The 19,418-nt window shown below is 36.1% G+C and overlaps 1 protein-coding gene across 1 annotated transcript; it reads left to right on the forward strand.

Annotated features, from left to right (window-relative positions):
- The first annotated feature begins 4,602 nt into the window (after positions 1 to 4,602).
- LOC105055478 (uncharacterized) lies at positions 4,603 to 19,158 on the forward strand. Its single transcript, XM_010937312.4, has 14 exons — positions 4,603 to 4,968; positions 5,055 to 5,090; positions 5,186 to 5,284; positions 7,373 to 7,456; positions 7,555 to 7,673; positions 8,491 to 8,592; positions 9,749 to 9,868; positions 9,972 to 10,037; positions 11,081 to 11,147; positions 12,231 to 12,284; positions 13,977 to 14,066; positions 18,387 to 18,419; positions 18,507 to 18,721; positions 18,802 to 19,158. Exons 1-13 carry the CDS (start codon positions 4,609 to 4,611, stop codon positions 18,621 to 18,623), a joined length of 1,347 nt encoding a protein of 448 aa, XP_010935614.2. The 5' UTR covers positions 4,603 to 4,608; the 3' UTR covers positions 18,624 to 18,721; positions 18,802 to 19,158.
- The last annotated feature ends 260 nt before the right edge of the window (positions 19,159 to 19,418 follow it).

A 19,418-nucleotide genomic window follows, 5' to 3' on the forward strand; every position in this document is an offset into this window, starting at 1 on the left:
TTTATCTTTCACGACTGCATGATCCACCGACTGACGACGGATTTATGGGACTCCTGGACAACATGTTCGAGCTAGTCGGCAAATCTTCACCATGACAAGTCCATCTCTTGTAAGTCACATCTATACCGTGTTCGTATAAATGATTCTGAATGTCCGATAAGGTACACCAAAATAAATTCCTACATTGACGACATGGACAACGAGCTTTCCCATCTTCTCTAGTATGATTGGATGCCACATTCATAAAAGTCGTCACACCCGTAATATACTCGGGACAGAACTTATCACGCAATGACATCCAACCACGATCCATACCTACATATTTATGATGCAAACTATACAATCAATTTTATGTAATAATAGTTGACTAACACCTTATATCTCCTACCTATAGGGTGATGGTCCTATTCCATTCAGGAATGTAAGAATTTAATATTGCAATACATGTCTTGTATACCAAAAAAATTTCGACAGCATTTCGACGCAGTTCTCCAGATACACAAGCATTAAAATTATGCTATGTATCCAGAGAACATGATCGAAAATACCGACAAAACTCTGCGATATAGAAGCACATGTGTTGCAATATTAAATTCATTCATGTGCCCAAACTGTCCACGAGAATAATTCGAGAATAGTGTGTAAAGCATCAATATTTTTTTCATAAAAAAAATATTGGTTTATGCACGCTATTCTCTAACGAAAATTCTAAGGCTTATAAATTTATTATGCTACAATTAATATATTATTATTAAAAAAAATTATTTTTAAAATATTTTTAAATCATGATTAAAATTAATTATATCAAACAAATAATTATATCTAACATTATATCTAATTACTAAAATAATAAATAATTACTTTTAATGGCTAAAATTTATTAAGAAAAAAAATTAAAAATATATAAATTAAAAAAATGGTTCTCACCTTCAACTCTTCCGTGAGCAGTGATGGTGACAGTGACGGCAACCGGCGATGGCGGCTCTACGAAACCAGACAAGCCAGGTAAGGGATCGACCTTCAACTCTTTCTCAAGTAAGAGACTGAGAAAGAAAATGAGGGAGAGAGACAGGGGATGGATGGGTCGACCAGCGGCGACTGCCTTGCAGATGCTGCGGCGGCGGGGGACGGGAGGCCGAAGCGGTAGGCGGCGGCGGGGGACGGGAGGCCGAAGCGGCAGGCGGCGGCGAGGGACGGGAGAGGGTAGGAGGCGCTCGAGGAGCTTGAGCTTGGGGAGGAGATTGGAGGGGACGTTGGTGGCAAGGACAGTAGGGCGGCGGCGGACGAAGGCGTGGAGCTGGCGGGGGGAGAGGCCGGCGTGGCGGTGGAGGAAGGCGAGGACGGCGTCAGGCTTGTCGGGGGTGGTGATGTGGAGGAGGGATTTGGAGGCGACGAGGGCCTTATCCTTGGAGTAGCCCAGACGATCCATCAGGTACTCCGTCATGAAGGGTAGAGGAGAATAGGAGGAGGTAGTCATTTCGGCGGCGGCCGGCGAGGAAGAATAGGAGGAAAGTATGGAAGGAGGAGGAAAGGGAGGGAGGAGAGGTGGCCGCCACCTTCGTTTTATGGATTGGAGGGTTAGGGTTTCGAGGGATTGGAGGGAACCGGAGGGAAGGAGGCAGAGAAGAGGGAGGATTCAGTGCGCGGAGGAGAGGGTGGCGAGGCGGGAGGGAGATGACCGGCGCGCTGGGAGGTGGGCTCGATCAGCGACGGGGGGCGGGCTCGAGCGGCGACGGTGGCGGGGAGGGAGGGCTAGACGGCGGTGGAGAGGGAGAGAGAGAGAGGATGGTGGCGGGGAGGGAGAGGACTTACCGGGAAGGACGACCGGCGACCGGGGAAGGAGGACTGTCGCCGGAGATCGGGGAGGGAGAAAATTTGGATGACCGCGGCGGAGATCGGGGAGGGAGAAATCAACAGGGTTATTTTCAATTAGGGCAGAATATCAAAGGTTTTTTTTTAATTAAAAAATATTTAGCGACGAAATACATTCGTTGCTAAAAATAAATATTCTGTCGCAAAAAAATATATTTTTTGCAACAAAAATTTTTTCATCGCAAATGATTAATTTTTTGCAACGAAAATTTAATTTCGTCGCAAATGATCGTAAAATCAAGTTTCTCGCAACGAAACAAATATTTCGTCGCATAAAATCAAATATTTTGCGACGTAATTATTTTCGTCGCAAAAAAAAAATTTAGCAACGAAAAATTTTTTCGTCGCCAAAAAAAATAATTTTTTGCGATGAAAAAACTTTCATCGCTAAAGATCAATTCTAGCAATGAAATTTAAATTTTCATCGCAAAATATTCAAATTTTTTCAATAAAATAAAATTTAGCGACGCAATAGTTTCGTCGCTAAATATAAATAAAATTGATCGCAAAAGCCTTTTTTTTTAGCAACGAAATATCAATTTTGTCGTAAAAAATATAATTTTTTTGCGATAAATTTTTTTTTTTATCGCAAAATTTTTTTTTTTAACTACGAAAAAAAATATTTCATCACAAAAAAAATTATTTTTTACAACGAAAAAAAAATTCGTCCCTAAAAATCAACTTCTAGCAACAAAAATAAAAATTTCGTTGCAAAAGATATAACTTTTTGCAACGTAATTTTTTTCGTCGCAAATACCTAATTTTTGGGATGAAATTTAAATTTCGTTACAAAAGCTTAATTATTTGCGATGAAATAAATTTCGTCGCTAAAATTTCGTCGCAAATAATCAAATTTCTTGTAGTGTATGTTGAACAAATTAATTATCATTATCATGTAATATATAATGTAAAACAACCAAACTTTGGTTGAGGAGAATAATAATATTTGAGAATCAACTAATTCCTTATTGTCTAATTACTACTGACCAGCATTTTTATAAAATTATGAAAATAAATATGGATTCCTAAATTAATATTTGTTATTCATATACTTACCTCTATTTAAATAATAGTTTATATTGTTTTTCAATATTGAAAACATTGGTCATTTTCAATAATAAAATAATGAGCTTAAACAATTTTAGTTTTTATATTCAATATTATTTAATTATTTATTTTAAATTTTTTTAATTATTTGGTTACTATAAATATTATTTAGTATTTCTAATCATGAAATATAATATAAAGCTTGAAAGGTATGCTATTTTCTTATCCGAGAGAGAGAGAGAGAGGTATGATGTTTATGAAGAAGTAAAAAGGGTTTCACATATTTTAGATTTTTGGATTGTATCAAATTAATTGCGGTTTGGTCTGACATATTTTTTTTCTAAATGACATTTGTATGACATACATGTCAAATCAAAATGGTCATTTAAGAATTATAAATCTAGACCCAAGCTGGTTCTCAAAAAGGTCAAACTTTCAATCTCAATATGAACTATGAGTTTTTCCAGATACATCATACTGGATCTACTCATTTTGAGACATATGGGGCTATAAGTTGATTCGATCTTTTTGTAGTGTTAGGTAGTCTTATCGTGAAAAATATGTAATTATACTTTACTAATTACCAGTCTCGCAATGTAACCTAAAGTCGCATCCTTAAGCTATAAAGGTCCGAGAAACCATGTTTGATAGGTATGGGACCATGAGTTGGTGAAAAAAAATGTGTGATGGAGATGGAAGCATGAAAAAACAAGAACTAGATAAATTAAGATAATATCATTAGAATTGAGATATCAAAATAATTAATAGATATAGTAAATTAGGAATTGATCATTAAGATATCAATAAAAATTAATAGATATAGTAAATTCAAAATTAATCATTAATTTTTTAAAAATATTGATTTAAATATTAATAACTAAAATCTTAGTCGCTACAATTGGAACTACTCTTCACTTCCACACAAATAATCTAGATTTGAATTATAAATAATTATGATTATTCTTATGTTCAAATTGAACATTGGAACATTCTCGGAAAGAGGGCCCTTTGAGTTTGTTCAGAAGGGTCGCTGCGTCGTTCCACCCCACCCCCCCCCGGCGGTCTTTTGTTACAAAATAAAAAAAAACTAAAATCATATTTAATATTTTATCTGTCTACACGGACCAAACTATATCAATTACCATAGATGGATGCGATGTGAGTTCTTTGATGCGTTTCCAATATTGACGCAGTTCGATTTATCAGCGCATATCTCGGACATTGTGGAATCCTTTCCTAGTTGACGGCCTGGCGATGCATCCTTTCCATGTGAAATTTACTGTGTTCCCGTTTCACTGCTTCCCGTGAAATAGGTTTCGCCGTACGCCACCTGTCATCGGGCGGGGGATCAAGACTTGACCGGCACCGCTTCACAGTTAATTAATGCAGCTGTCGGTAGCACCGCATTTTCGGACGCCCTGCCGACGGAACACAAAATGCACCCAACCGTAAAAGTACGGTGAACTGACCTGACAAATTCCCACGCTTTTATCCACGCGTCGATCATCCGGTCGGAATTTTCCCTACATCTTCCACCCGTCCAGACATCCGATCATCAGCTGCTGCTACTTCTATTGAGATCTGTCCCCGATAAAACACATATTCCTCTGAAAGAACGATATCGATAATGCCAACTGCTCACACCATGTCGATGCAAGTCGGACCCACTATCTGGGGATAGCGACCGCTATGGGACTCCCGCTGCGGGAAGTACGTGTCCATCTTCTATTCGATTTCGTTCGCCCCGTCTTTTATGGGACCATCCAGCGGATCCCACACGCTGCCCCTCCAGCCTCGCATATTGTACGCTTTTCCCTCCACCCGGAATCAAGGCCGGCCTTTCCCGTTCTCGACAGACTCCACTCACTTCTCGATCTCCGCCAACGCCAGAAACGCGATCGGACCCTCGTCGGAACCCTAGCTCCGCCGCCTCCGCCTCGGCCGCCGCCCGTCATGAAGACACGAGCTTCCTTCGGGCTCGTCGCCCTCCTCATGGCCCTCGTCCTCTTCGCAGTCATGACCATGAAAATCCAGAACGAGCACCTCAAGGTACCTCACTTTCCTTCCATTCTCCTCTCTCTATTCTCTTTCAAATCTCCTTTTTCGCGTTCTTCTCACCCTTGGATCCTGATCAGATGGACCTGCGTCATCAGTCGTTCGAATCCGCCAAGGTACCGTGCGGGACTGTCCTTGTTCGGTCATCATCCTATATCGTGTTCTTTTTGTTTTGCGTGAAGGGAATTAGGGCTGTGGTTTTGGATTTCAGAGGCTGTTGAGGAACAGGATCGATGGCCTGCCTCGTGGCGTAGTGCAGTCGACCTCCGACATGGAATTGAAGCCCCTCTGGAAGAGCTCAAGCCAAAAGGTAAATATTCCGTTTCCAAGATTCCTCGTTAATAAGTGCTGCTGAATCTTTTTAGGTATACAATTAATATATCTCGTGCTCATCTTCACCTTTAGCCGTAATAATTTCCCAGAGGTTGCTCCTAAAGGCGATTTCCAGCGCGCCCGCCACCCCTCCTGGTTCTGTATTGGATAGTTGTGGTGTTTGGGAATAGACCTTGTATTTCTTGTAAACTTGAACATACGGAGATTGAGGAGTTCGCATGCTTGGTGCAATTCAAGGGGGCAGATAAGTGATGAGAAGTGGAAAAAGAGCCTGTAAATGTAAATTGTGTAACTGGCGATGATTTTGGGAGAGACGTATGAATTTGTCTGGGAATTGAGGAATATCTTGCTTAGCTTGTTAAGTTGGGAACTGGGAAGATAAACAGAGAAACACGCAGGGAGATGACAATGGTGTGATTTAGCGGAAATGAATACTTATTTGCTGTAATCCTGTGCTTGTGGACGTATCCATTTATTAACATTTGAACTGTTGCTTTGTGTTCCAATTCCATGGCCTACATCTTGAAGTGCTCTTGAATTGAATATTATCATCGCACCATTTTTTTTTTTTTTTGATCTTGAATGTGGGGTGGTTATTCTGATAAGGTAATTATGATGGACCATCAATTTGGTGGACTGTAATGATGGACTGTCTTCACTTTCTTTCTGACTATAAGATTTGATCATCCTCTTCTCATTTTCTCCTCATGACTTAAGATCATTAATCTGGTTTGTTCAAAATAGATTTGGATAGTGCTGCATTTCACTCTTTTCGGGAGCCTTGTGTGGGTTGTAATACTAATTTCATTTTTATAAGGATCATGTGTCCTTTACCCATTTCTTTTTGCAGTGTATTTCAATATTTGAGCACTTAACTCCTTTAAGAAGGACAACAAGTACTATGTTTTATTTTATTGATGGCTTCATGCATTTTGCATAGTTTGGCCACTTCCATCATAAATCTCAAGCATATTAGCTTCAAAAAGATTCATGACACAGAAAAAAATGGATGAATGTCGTCAAAAGAGGTCACAACTTGGTTTGGCACTTTTTCTGCCTGGTTACAGAATCAGAAAAGTGAGATCCAGACAAAATTTTGAATCATGCATGAGCCTCATTGAATACTGTGTCCAGGCATTTCCGTGGAGTTTCAAGTAGTTTTCTTGACCATGTGTCAAACTAGATGCATGAGGACTATGGAATTTGTATTCTGTTGGAGATTAGATATAAGATGTTTAAATCATGAAGATCATCTGCACTGCAGACTTAAGGATGGTGACAGAGATCACAAAGTCAATGAAGCCATATCTCAAACATGAAGTTATCTGATGCATCAGTGACCCATAACATAAGTTTGGTGATGATGTCATAGAGATTTGTCATTTGCATATCTACAGAGCTTTGTCATTTGTATATCTACAATGTCTATAAGATTTTTAAATCTATGAGTAGGTATTAATGGTCTTCTTTAAAAGCGAAATCCTTATATCTGAAAAATATATAGTAAAAATTAAGTATGTTATATAATTTTTCTTTTTGTATATTATCTCTTTGGGTTTTGGCTTATGATTCAATATGTGACTAGTCTGCTTCATATATCATTATCTTCACTCTCAGTTGCAGTTGCCAATAACCTCCTTTGCCTCCTTATGCTAAAAAAATATGTGCTGGAAAACATGCTTCCATCACTTTGGCTATTGCTAGGTAATACCTTTTAGCCAAAGGTAGCAAGGACCTGATATGGCTTCAGAAATCAAGGCTCTATAATTGTGCTTTTCGATCTGTATATGTCTAGAAGTGCTATTATCATGTTTTTCAATGTTATCTTTACTTACATCTACTTTTACTTATGTTGGATCTAAAATTAAATAAGAGAAAAATAAGCCTTATGGTTGTGCCTATTATATCACCCCCTTAATTACAAGAGAGAGAATTGAGGAGTCAGTTCAAATGTTATTTCTTGTAATGGGATGTAGGCCTTAGCGATTGAATGTCATCATGTTAAATGAAAAATTTGTGGGCGAATTGATAATTTCCATCCAATAATATTTTCCACTGTTTGTAGGATATTAGTGGGAAATACACTGCTCTGTTGGCAATGGCTGTTGGCATTTCACAAAAGCAGAATGTGGATATTTTAGTACGTAAGGTATAAATGGATTCTAGCATTCTAATCAAAGCATGCTAAACTTTTGTTTTATATCTCAATGCATGTTTTGCTAATAATACTTACATTTTTTAGTTCAGTTTCTTATAGATAACTGCTCTATTATACTTTTCCATTATGATGGTAATGTGGATGGATGGCATGATCTAGAGTGGAGTGACAAAGCAATACACATACTTGCTCATAACCAAACAAAGTGGTAATGTTTTTCTTTCCTTATAAGTTCTATATCTTATTGAAATATGTTGGATCATGGATTTAACATTCTCTCCTGAAGATGACCAAAAGATTTTGGGACATTTCTCTTCTTTGTTCTGAAGTTGTTAACATGTGATATGACTGGAAGCATGTTTTGGGATTTGCGGGCTACCCATAACCTGCATATCGCTTCTTTGGTTCCCAGGGTTTAAAATATTGGTACCAATGTGTCCTAGTATTATACCGTATCTTGACATATGGTATGTTTTTATGTGCCAGCACAACAAATAAAGAGGGTACCAGATGTGTGTTTCTATGGTGCCGATACAGGGGGATATTTGAATTGTTTCCCTATTGGTACAATCTGATATAGAATGGTACACCAGTACTTAAATGCTTGGTGCTTCCAGTGTAACTCATTCTTCTCTTTATATTAGAGGTAATAGCATAATCAATTGTAAAGTCATCACAAAAGATTCATATCTAATGTGTTGTCCTCATATGTTTACTTTTAATCTTTGTATCAGTCTCAACATGGATTATATATGTAGTTCTTGTTCTAGTTTCTGTACATGTGTCCAATAGTGTGATTTCTTGCTCCATGGTAGAAGTATCTCTTGCTACATGGTAGAAGTTTCTTTTAAGGTTACATGCCTTTGGCTCTGATGAAACTAGTGCATTTTCTCAAACTTGCTTTTCTATGCGAAGACACATATATGTATATACATATTTACATAATATACAAACACAACATTTACATGCACATAATATTGTTCAAAATATATTGATATATATCTGTTTATGGCCAATTGTTGCAGGTGGTTCGCAAAGCGCTTTTTACATCCAGATGTTGTATCTACCTATGATTATATATTTTTGTGGGATGAAGACTTGGGTGTAGAGAATTTTCATCTTGGAAGGTATGTTTGAGGCCATTTGGAATTGATTATTTGGCTGGAGAATTTTTAGATATGATGTTTGTAGTGACTAGAACTTTCAAATCTGGGATTTCTACTTCAATGTGGATCTCTTTTATTAAAATATAGTGGCATAGTGCCTTCAATTCTATATACCTTATGGTGTTTCAAAAAACTTATTTCAGCTATATAACTTAACGCAGTCATAGGATCCCAAAATGCAAGCGAGCTATTATGTGGTCTTGATACTATTACAGTATTACCACCTCTTAGAGTGGACCTTCATGAGTCCAACCTTTTCTCTGTGTTAGTGATTTTTCCAGATCAGCCTTTCACGAGGGATTTATTGGATTGCTAAAATTGCTTGCATTACTCACTCGAGGAATTGCCATCAACACGTAGCAGAAATACCATTATTATAATGCATATAGCTTTGGAGAAGCCTGAAAGTCTGGCATTTAAGATTATCGAGCCTGCTGATTTTAATCACTGTATTATATGTATGTCTATTTATACTATCATATATTTTCTCTCAAGCTATATAGAAGGGCTATAGTCAGTAACTCTTTATATTGGGTTGTTGATGCTTCAAACCAAGGTTTCAACCATTGGACCATACCAGTCAGTACAGGGCATATCATTGCCGCCTTGGCTTGGTAATAGTTCAGGTGCTCAGTATGCTTTCATACTGATACATGGTACATAGGTGTCTACTGCAACAATATACCATGTATTGGCATGGGGGCACACTGTACTGCACCATATGGATCCTTATCGATGAGATACTAGTACAGGGTCTGTATCAGGACTTAAGCCTATCTTCCACCAGTAGATTCATTGCATTCTTCGAACCCATCCTACTTTCTCCCAGCATTTTATAGATGTAGTCGATAGATTCTTCCTGATTAGCTAGCCTAGTCTTTTCATTCAAGCTTTCATAATGTTCAGGGGCCACAATTGTGGAGATGGAGACAAACTAGAAATCAAAATCATTCTGATCTGAAAAGGAGAGACTATATAACCTGGTTTCATAATACTTTCTCAAAACAAACTGCGGCCTGCTCAACTAGCTTTTTTATTAATATTGGCAATCATTGTTGATTGCAGAAAATCCTATACATTATGTTATTAACTAAACTTCTGATAGTTGATTGTCCAGATATTTACAGATAATGGCTTCAGAAGGGCTGGAAATCTCACAGCCTGCTTTGGATCCTGATCAATCTTCTGAAATACACCACCGTATTACAGTCCGAGATAGAAAGGCAAAGGTGCACAGGTAGATAAATCATTTTCTGATAGTTTCTCTTTTGGGCACTTAACTTTTATTTTTTGACATTCCTTTTTTTAATTCATCATCTTTTATTCTTCTGTTACTTAAGGCGGGTATATGATTTTCGTGGAAGTTTGAATTGCTCCGATGAAAGCAGAGGACCTCCTTGCACTGGGTAAAGCTTTCTGCTTTGGTTTCCACTGATTTGTACATCTTGTGTTGAATTAGCCTCTTGAGTTTTTTCATGTCTGCATATATCTTATCTCTTTCTTTTTTCCCCGTATATATATATATGATTGCAAGCGCATCACCTCTCTTTTTTCCTTTGTATACTGGAGACCTTATCAAAACACCTAATAAAGATTATTTAGTCATGCTATTCTGACCTTTGTTTATTTCGAAGTCCAAACATTTCTTTATCCTTTGTTATAACCTCCATCCTTGTAGTCTTATGTTATTCTAAACGGTTCATTCTATAATTTTCTGGGAACATGCTTCATTTCATATTTTCTAATAATCATCTAGTATGCTGACTTGATAGAGGTATTTAACAACTTTTTGTTGTAGCAAATACTAAGAATATTTAAGTGTACTTGTTTACTTATCACTTTTTCATGGACCCATGCACCAGAGGGCTGTCCTTTCAAGTTGTTGCATGTCCTATATATTTGCTGGAAGAGTACAATGTTCTGAACCCATGTAACCATGTCTCTTAAACTTAAATCTTATATGTACTTTTGATTAATTCTTTTCCTATTCCTTTCATATGTTTCTGAATTTTATCCATGACCTTAGATTTCCAAACTCTTATAGCTTAAATAAGTATGATTTTATTTTATTTTATTTTTAATTTTTTGAAACTTGAGGTGGAGTGGACATGGAGCCCCATCTTCTTTTATTACAGTGAAGGTGGGATTCAAACCCAGGAACCTGGTAACATCTCTCAGCGATTTTACCAACTCTGCCCCTGGCATCTTCATATGACTTTCAATTTTATATCTGAAAAATATGGACCTATCACTGAAACACAATTACATAGTTTTGCTTATTCCCTCTCAGATTTTTTTTTGATGTCTGCCATCTTCTGCTCCTCTCAGTTCATTATCATTCCTTAGATGTTATTATATGAACATTAGGAAATGTAGTGGCTGATATTCTACCAACAAGTTCTTGCATCTTTCTATTAGATTGAAATTCCAATTTATTTGCTGGTACCAGATGGGTTGAAGGGATGGCGCCTGTTTTCTCTCGAGCTGCATGGAGATGTGTATGGCATCTCATCCAGGTACAAATTCAAAATATCTACATTCTTTTGTTTGCTTATTTATTACTTGAGAATGTCAAGGTATTCAAAGTTTCAGAATACTTATACTAGTTCCTGATTTCAGAAGTTGCCTGAATATTATATATAAATGCAGTTTTAATTACTCTGGAACATAGCTTCCTTATTTACTTGCTGGAATTCAAACGCTGAAACCAAAGTGCTTGTTTGAACCATTTCTGGTTATTCTAGAGTTGCCTTGGCTTTGTATGTTTGTAGAACCAAGTTGTCAACATGCATCTTTCAATCAAACTTTAGTGTAGCTGTTTATGCTCATTGAATTGGGGTTTATTTTGGAGGGTCTTCACTGTTTCCTTTCCCACTTTCATTTCTTAGTTCACTGCTGTGTTTGCTTTTCTCCAGTATTATCCTTCACCTGTTGGTTAAGATTATTGCTGTTGCCAAGCTAAAAGCTTGCTCTTTTATACTGCGATTCATGGTCGAGTGCTCTTTAAACTCTGCATCCCCACATTGTATTCAGTTATCATCTCAATTAGCAAAGCATTTTTCTTATTGTTGTGAAGGAACCTTGCCAAATCTTGCTTGTTTCATATCGGTGTTTTGGTTGCTGAAAATGTCAGGAAAAAAGATATTGGACATAAATCACTACTCATTTCATAGTCTGATTACTTTTCAAACAAATGATAGTACACTTCAAGTCAACCGGACCTTTTTCACATCTGAGCATGCAAATGAAACTAGAAACAATGAAATATGCACTACAAGATAAAATTGGTCTGTTTATTTTATGCATATTATCTTACAATATGCTTTTCGGAGTTCATACATTAGATATTCATGGATGTTGTGATCCTTCCCTCTGGCATGGCAATAATGATCCTGTTATTATAGAAACTTTGATATAACTCTTAGTTGGTTTCTTGTGTAGTTATCTTTTAATGGGTGTTAACTGCTCAGATCTTTGCTTCATCATGTTGTATACTCTTTCTTCTCAATATTGCAATGTTATTTTCCCCTAATTGTTTGAGGCATCACCGTCTTTCTTGTTAAGTTGTGTAATATTGTATGATACTTAATGTTTTGCAGAATGACCTGATTCATGGGTGGGGGCTGGACATGAAGCTTGGATATTGTGCTCAGGTGATAGAAATAAAGAGATTAAGCTCATCATCATTTGTTAAATTGCATAAATCATCTAAGAATTTGATCTAATAGTCTGTTATTATTGCCATGGATATTATCTCTTTCTGACAATCTGAATCTCTATCTATTATATTCATTCTAGCATCATGTGATTTTCTAATATTTTCAATTGTGCTTCGTTCTGTTAATTAATATTTTGATGAAATAAGTGATTCTGCTGATTGAATATTTGAATGTTTGAATTTGTGTTTTGACTTAACTACTTATAAGATCCCTTCCAGGAATTTAAAATTGTCATTTTTTCTGCCCAATTTGAATGTCCTTCTTGTCAAATAATTGAAAACTCAGAGCCTTCAACCAGTGCTGATCATCGTAGTGCAATGCCTTCCAGTCAACATAGTATTCTCAAAAGGTCAACATGATACAATGTGCTTTTGCATTTATGTTGTCTGTGTGCATTGTGTACCATTTGGAGTAACTGTTCCCTAAAAACCTCACACTTTTTGCTAGAACTATCAAAAAGTGACAAAGAAGACATTATCATCATAGTCAGACAATGTTAAATACCCGTAAGCATCATATAATTTCTTGCATTTTTCCAAATGTGCCAAGCAAGCGACATGGTGAGAAAATTGAATTCTTCATGTCCAAGTAACAAACTTGATACATGTTATGTTTGAAGCCATGGTTGTGGGTATATTCATTAAAAGTGCAATCAAGCTTAAGCACCAGAAATTTTGATTTTCAAGTTTCGTAAAGTTCTCTAGTCTCTATGATGCATAATGACAGAAACAGTTAAAAATATTGAACTCGCTGGTCCTCTAGTTTGGATGCTTGAATTCAAGTTTGATGGTAAATCCTTTTTGGTAATGTGGCCCTGATGAGGAAGCTCCTCCAAGCAATAGAGTGGAAGCACCTTGAATAAAGTGGAAGCTCCTCCAAGCAATAAAACTATCCAGTGAATTCATGAGGATTTCTAAAATGCACGGGTAGCATAAGGAATCTTCACTTGTTTATGTGTCTTTTGGGGGGGTAGCTCTGCCATGCCTGTTAGCCCTCAGGTATACATACTTTTATTTTCTAGAATAAAAATTACATGGTTTCTCCATATTCTTCAAAAGAAAAGTAGAAGACAGAGACTTCTGTTTTCTGTCTCCTATAAATTCAGAAGGAGACTAGCAGCCTATGTTAATCTATACACTTTGTGCTGAGCTTCCTATTTTGCATATATAGTTGTTTGCGTACATCAATATTCTGCAGAAACAAACACCAAGTTCTTCCTCTATCTATAATTCATGTTTGGCATGACCACAAAGACTGGTCAAAAGCCACATCTCCATAGGATTCATAAATTGATCAGATGGCCTTAATTTATGAAAAACTTATCAGACTGATGCTTTTTATGTGATTTTGTTGGGGTTATGCTTATTTTGCTCATTAGTTCATTCACATAATTTCTTTTGCTGAACATCAGATCAAGCAAATACCAAACTGCCTGGTGCTAATATTAGACCTACAAATATTTTTTTGATCTGGAAAATTAATATTTAGTGAAAGAAATCTTCATCTTTTTTTTAAAAAATTAATTCTGGAAAGTTATTTTGTGGCTCTATGTTTACTTTTTATGTTTTATCATGTTTTTTACATATGCAAAGTGCATCATATACAAAGTACTGCATGGTATTTCAGGGTGATCGGACAAAAAAGGTTGGGGTTATTGATACCGAATACATCATTCACCAAGGGATACCTTCCTTGGGTGGAGCATCTGTTAATAAGGTTCAACCTCATCATCGCTAGATACCTTTTTCCCCTCTTTCCTTCTTTGATTATGATTCTATGCTGAAATTTAAAGCAAAGATGCATCTGGAAAGTGTTGGTTTTGTTTTTTCTGAAGAGATTTTTTAAATTCTTGCGATTCAAAAATTATTTAACCAATTATTATTGAGTAGATTTTGCTAAAATGAGATTCAAAAGATGTATGTTCTGTGTGTCTTCTGAACATGATCATGCTGATGAAACTTGTTTTATTTGTGCTGTGAGCTATTTAGTTATGTTGCTATCATTTCTGCAATGATGCTTTATCATTTATTCTGAGTGAAGGAAAACTAGTATTAAGCATTCAAGAGCCATCCACTTGCTTCCTCTTGTTCAAATGGAGAATAGCCATCATATCTTGGTGACATGAAATACAGAGAAAAAATGTATTTTCATATTGAGTAAAGAAATCTTCTCTCCTTTTAGCAGAGTCTCAACTCATAATCACTAGATGCAAGTAGACACAACTTTCTTTCCTAGCAATATAGAAGCTCTAAGATGGGTATGATGTATGATATAAACTGCAATAAAGCTTTTATATCATATTTATACTAGATCAGTTCCAATATCCTCTTTATTGCTCTTTGTGCAGCAAGATCTGAATTCTATCTTCTAACATAATTCTTGGCAGTCCTGTTGCATGCACGAATCTGTGCAAAGGGCGCATCTCGACTTCATCTCTTTAACTTATTCTATTAGAAACATATGTAGTTTTTAATAAGGGAAGCCGCCTTGTCCTGTACGGTAGCTTGACAAGGATTAACAAGTATAATCCTGAGTGTAGTGACAGAAGCCAGCAGTAGTAGCTAAGACAGAAGTGTGGCATAAAGTTGAAACCAAGAATATGGCTGATGAGACAATACATATTTCCAGGTCTATGGTATCTTCTGATACTCTGGCTTGTATAGGTTACCATGCAAAGAACTTGAATGAGAGACATCAGTGCCTAAGTCGACAATAGATATTTAGAGGGTCAGTCGAAGACTCTCATAAATCCAACATATCAAAGTAAAAAGTAACATGACCTGTTAAAGTCAGACTTCCAGGAGTGCACAATATTAGTAGAGTCAAAAGCATGCAGACGTAAAACGATAAGATGCCAAAAAAAAAAAAAAAATGTTATGCTAGATCTGTTAAGGTTGTGCAGCAGTTGAGACAATTAGTACATTGGAGATGGAAGAATTGCTTTGACTAGGCAATTAAAACTAAGATGTATTTGTAGAACATTAATGCAGACACGCCTACTTCTTGAGCTATTTTTGCTATGTGTTGAAAAAAGCCAACATGTCTGGTATAGCTGCTCCTCTGGTGGCCACGTGAGAGAAATAGTGGATGAAATCCCTAATAGGGCAAGTGAGGGCTGTGAGAAATGTTTACAGTGGATCTCCTCAGTCAGTATTCAGAATTTCCAGTTCTGGTTTGTGCTGCTGACCTGCATGTATTGTTTTGTGCCAGTATTGGCACCAGCACAGGTTTGCACAACTCTATTTTATTCTTTCCTAGTTTTAATTAAAAAAATATTGTGATTTTTCTTTTCTCTTTTTTTCCTCAATTTCAGCATGTGGTGGCATGATATGTGTCTGGCCTGCATGCCAACTGGCACTAGTACTTGGATCATTGCAATTATAATTGCTCAAAAGGCTCCATTAAGTTGACATGTTTATCTTGATGCAATAGTTGTCTATTAATGGGCTTAAGCTTGAGTTGGAGCAAAATAGGATTTTGCGTAGTCACTTATGACCAAGAACTCCTTAAGAGCTAGGCATCTGCCTTGAACATTTATTAATTTATTTAAATTAGTAAATTGACTGATAGCTGACCTTACTTCCTGCACCTGCTTCCTAGGTGTTTCCTTACTCTTTTTTTGGAGGCAGCTTACCTGTACCCACAGTCTCATCCACAACAACTTCTTGTAGCCAGATCAGCATCATGAGGTTTGAGAGAGTTCCACATCTCACGAGCCATGTGAAACTATCCTCATTGTTGTTGTTATTTTGAAATAGTGCCCTGATGATAACCTGCAAAATAAGCACCAGAAGAATCATTTGCAGGATTGCAGCAGTAGTCCAAGTGAGGTAACAAAATGCAAAACAGAAGGTGTGCGCTAACAGTAAAAGACGATGAAGTAGTCGATTGCACCAAGGAATCCGATGCTTATAGTGGATCTACCTCCCCCAAAAAATGTGGGGATCTACCATATGGGGCAGAGAAAACGGGGAATAAAATATGCTAAATAACTTGAAAACTCGGCAGAAAGTATTAAATTGTGCTGACAGTACAATGAAAGGCTCCTGTGAGTTTTACTTGTAAGATAACAAGAACTTAAAGGAGGTAGGACACAATAACAAGATTGAAAGATTAAATATTATCAATATGCTGAAATTGAGATTTGACAAATAGTGACAGGATGCGCTTTGTCATGACACTTGGGACAATAGATGTCTCATCCTCTCCCAGTCCCATACTGACACTCAAGATGATGCCCTGTCTCAACACTCGGGATGGTGGTGTGTCCCACTGTTCCACCAGGACTTGAATCCTGGTTTGTAAAACAAGTGAAACAAAAATAGGTGGACATAAAGGCAGTAAAGAAGAAGTTTGATCATTGTTTCTTTGAAGTGTGTAGAAATAAAAGCTAAAATCAATGAACTGACTGGAATTGAACAATTCAGGGTTGGCAGCTTGAGTTCTGATATATCAGCTGGCTTGATGATGAGGTACTGGAGTCTAGGGGATGTTGAATCCCTTGTAGCAATTCACCTTCATAAATATCTCTTATTTTGATTGGATATTTGCAGTGAGGAAAGGCTTGGGCTGCCAAATCTTGAGGATTTTAAGCGTAATAGGGAATAGCCCTTGTAATCCCAAATGAACTCCGATGAATGGTTTCAACAAATATTCCTCTGGAGGTAGGGAAAGAAGGGGCTGCCTGTACTGATCTATTCAACAGCAGGGATTGGAAGATGATGATAGCTAGACAATAAGCTTCAAGGTTCTGTAAATACATGATGAATGACCGAATTGAAGTTCTTATGTTTTCCCATTGTAGAGGTTTTGTGGCAAATAAAGGTCTGTTCTTTTGTCGGTAAATATCATGAGAAAGTTGGTCAACTTTTTCATTGATCAACTTACCTATGTTCTTATGCTTCTTTAGATAGGTAAATTATTTTTTCATGGATAGCATTTACCCATGAAATGAAGGAAAAGCCTTACCCACTTAGGAGGTGGATAAGTTATTTTTCCATCAACCAGGAAAATAACCTTTGTGTTTCATTTCTAATATACCCCTAACTTTATAATAATATATAATATTATCTTATATATAATATAATACAATATAATTATCAGACAATAATATTTTATTATTTTAATATAATATATGGTTATAATAATATGATGCTATAGTATAATATATTATTTTATTATTATAATATAATATTAATATCTTATATTATTATAATAACAAAATATATTATAATATAATAATATATTATTTAATATATATTAATATTACATATTGTATTATAATATATATTTTTTATTTTATTATATGTAATATAATTTATTGTATTATATATTGTAACATATAAAATATAATATAATATTATTTATACTATATTATTATGTATAATAATATTTATATAATAAAGGGTAATATAGGAAATATGGATAGATCTTAGTAATTTATCCAAAAAATTGGTAATGCAAAAGAACATGAATAATAGATTTTCAAGTCATTTTCCAATGCATAAAAGAATATAGATAAATTATTTTTCCATCTAAATATTGTCTGAGAAATACTTATTTAGAAAAATACAGATTTTTGGGTAAATTTCTTACCTTCAAAAGAACAGTTAAGTGAATGCGGTAATCTCTGAAGGGTAATTATGCTTGCAATAGACTACCCATGCAATATTCATAAACATACAAGAATACAATGCACATAATGTACATAATGATAGCTTCATATGAAACTTTTAGAGGGGATTTATTGAGATTTTGTAGATTCCTTTAGTTACAAAATAGATTCTTTCTTATGTGTCTTGTAAAGATCAAATAGGACAATCTTATTTAATTAAAGCTAACGGTAGGCCCACTTCATCACTCAAGTGCTCTTAATTGGTATTATGCCTCTTGAGTGATACATGGTACTCTTGTTTGGTTCCTTTTTTTAAAAATTTATAGAGATTTAGTTCAGTAGGTACAACAATCCCTATTGTTTCATACATGAATGTTGACTTATATTATGAAGTAACTTCAGTTTCCTTTCTCTTATTACAGGCACCAAGCAAATCCCTGGATTTAAGAACTCATGTAAGAACAGTCGATTTAACATTGTTCCTGCACAAAATAATATAAAATCTCATTATGACAATGATCAAATATGTCATCATTCAACAGATCAGAAGACAGTCAACAGCTGAGCTAGAAAAATTTAATAAACGCTGGAATCAAGCTGTCAGGGAGGATAAGGAATGGTTTGAACATTTTGAAGGCTATGCCAGGAAAAAAGGATGAAATGAAGAACCTTTGTCACCTTAAAATTTTCATATCTCCAATGGGAAGGATTTCTATCATTCGTGTCCCATTAACAGCCTACTGACAGTGTTTTAATGGTAAAATTTTTAAGTCCTCTTGATTTATTTATTCCTGATGATATATCTCCAGTTCACTTTCTAACTTTTCCATAAAACAGGCTGAATGTTCACCAAGGATATCCCACTGTATGTTCCTGTGAGCTTAGATGTACATTATACATTGAATTGCGGATGTTATGAAGGGTCAGTATGAATTGCCAAAGCTGAAGAAAGCAAGAATAAGTACGACACAATTCCTTTGCGCTTGTTCTCTCCCACTAAAGCATCCATTTTGTCCCGTTGTATAGCAATACTGCTGATGTCTGATACTGAGATTTTGATTGGCATTTCAAGTAGAAAAGCAAACAACTCATTAGATTTTCTCCATCCTGTCACTGGATAAATTACATTATTTCATATTCTTAAATGTGTTACATCTACTCAGGAAATTATTTAGGCCTTTTGCATTCTTTGAATCTATGCCTTGACTATGAAAAATTCATGTTATTTGACTTACAACGACATGATGAAGTTTGGCAACGTCCAACCTGCATCCTTGAGTTAAATGATGTCATAACAGCTTCTGAAGAGGGGAGATTGTGGACTCGCTGTGAGCCACCAAACTGTCAAATTTTGTTTTCAACCAGACGATGGTGAATGGAGATGGAGATCCGGTTGGAGAAGCAGGCTAATTTCACTGCTTGTTTTTGGAGAACAACACACATATAGCAGGTTT

Source organism: Elaeis guineensis, chromosome 12 (assembly GCF_000442705.2).
Source record: "Elaeis guineensis isolate ETL-2024a chromosome 12, EG11, whole genome shotgun sequence".
In the NCBI taxonomy this organism is placed as follows: Eukaryota; Viridiplantae; Streptophyta; class Magnoliopsida; order Arecales; family Arecaceae; genus Elaeis; species Elaeis guineensis.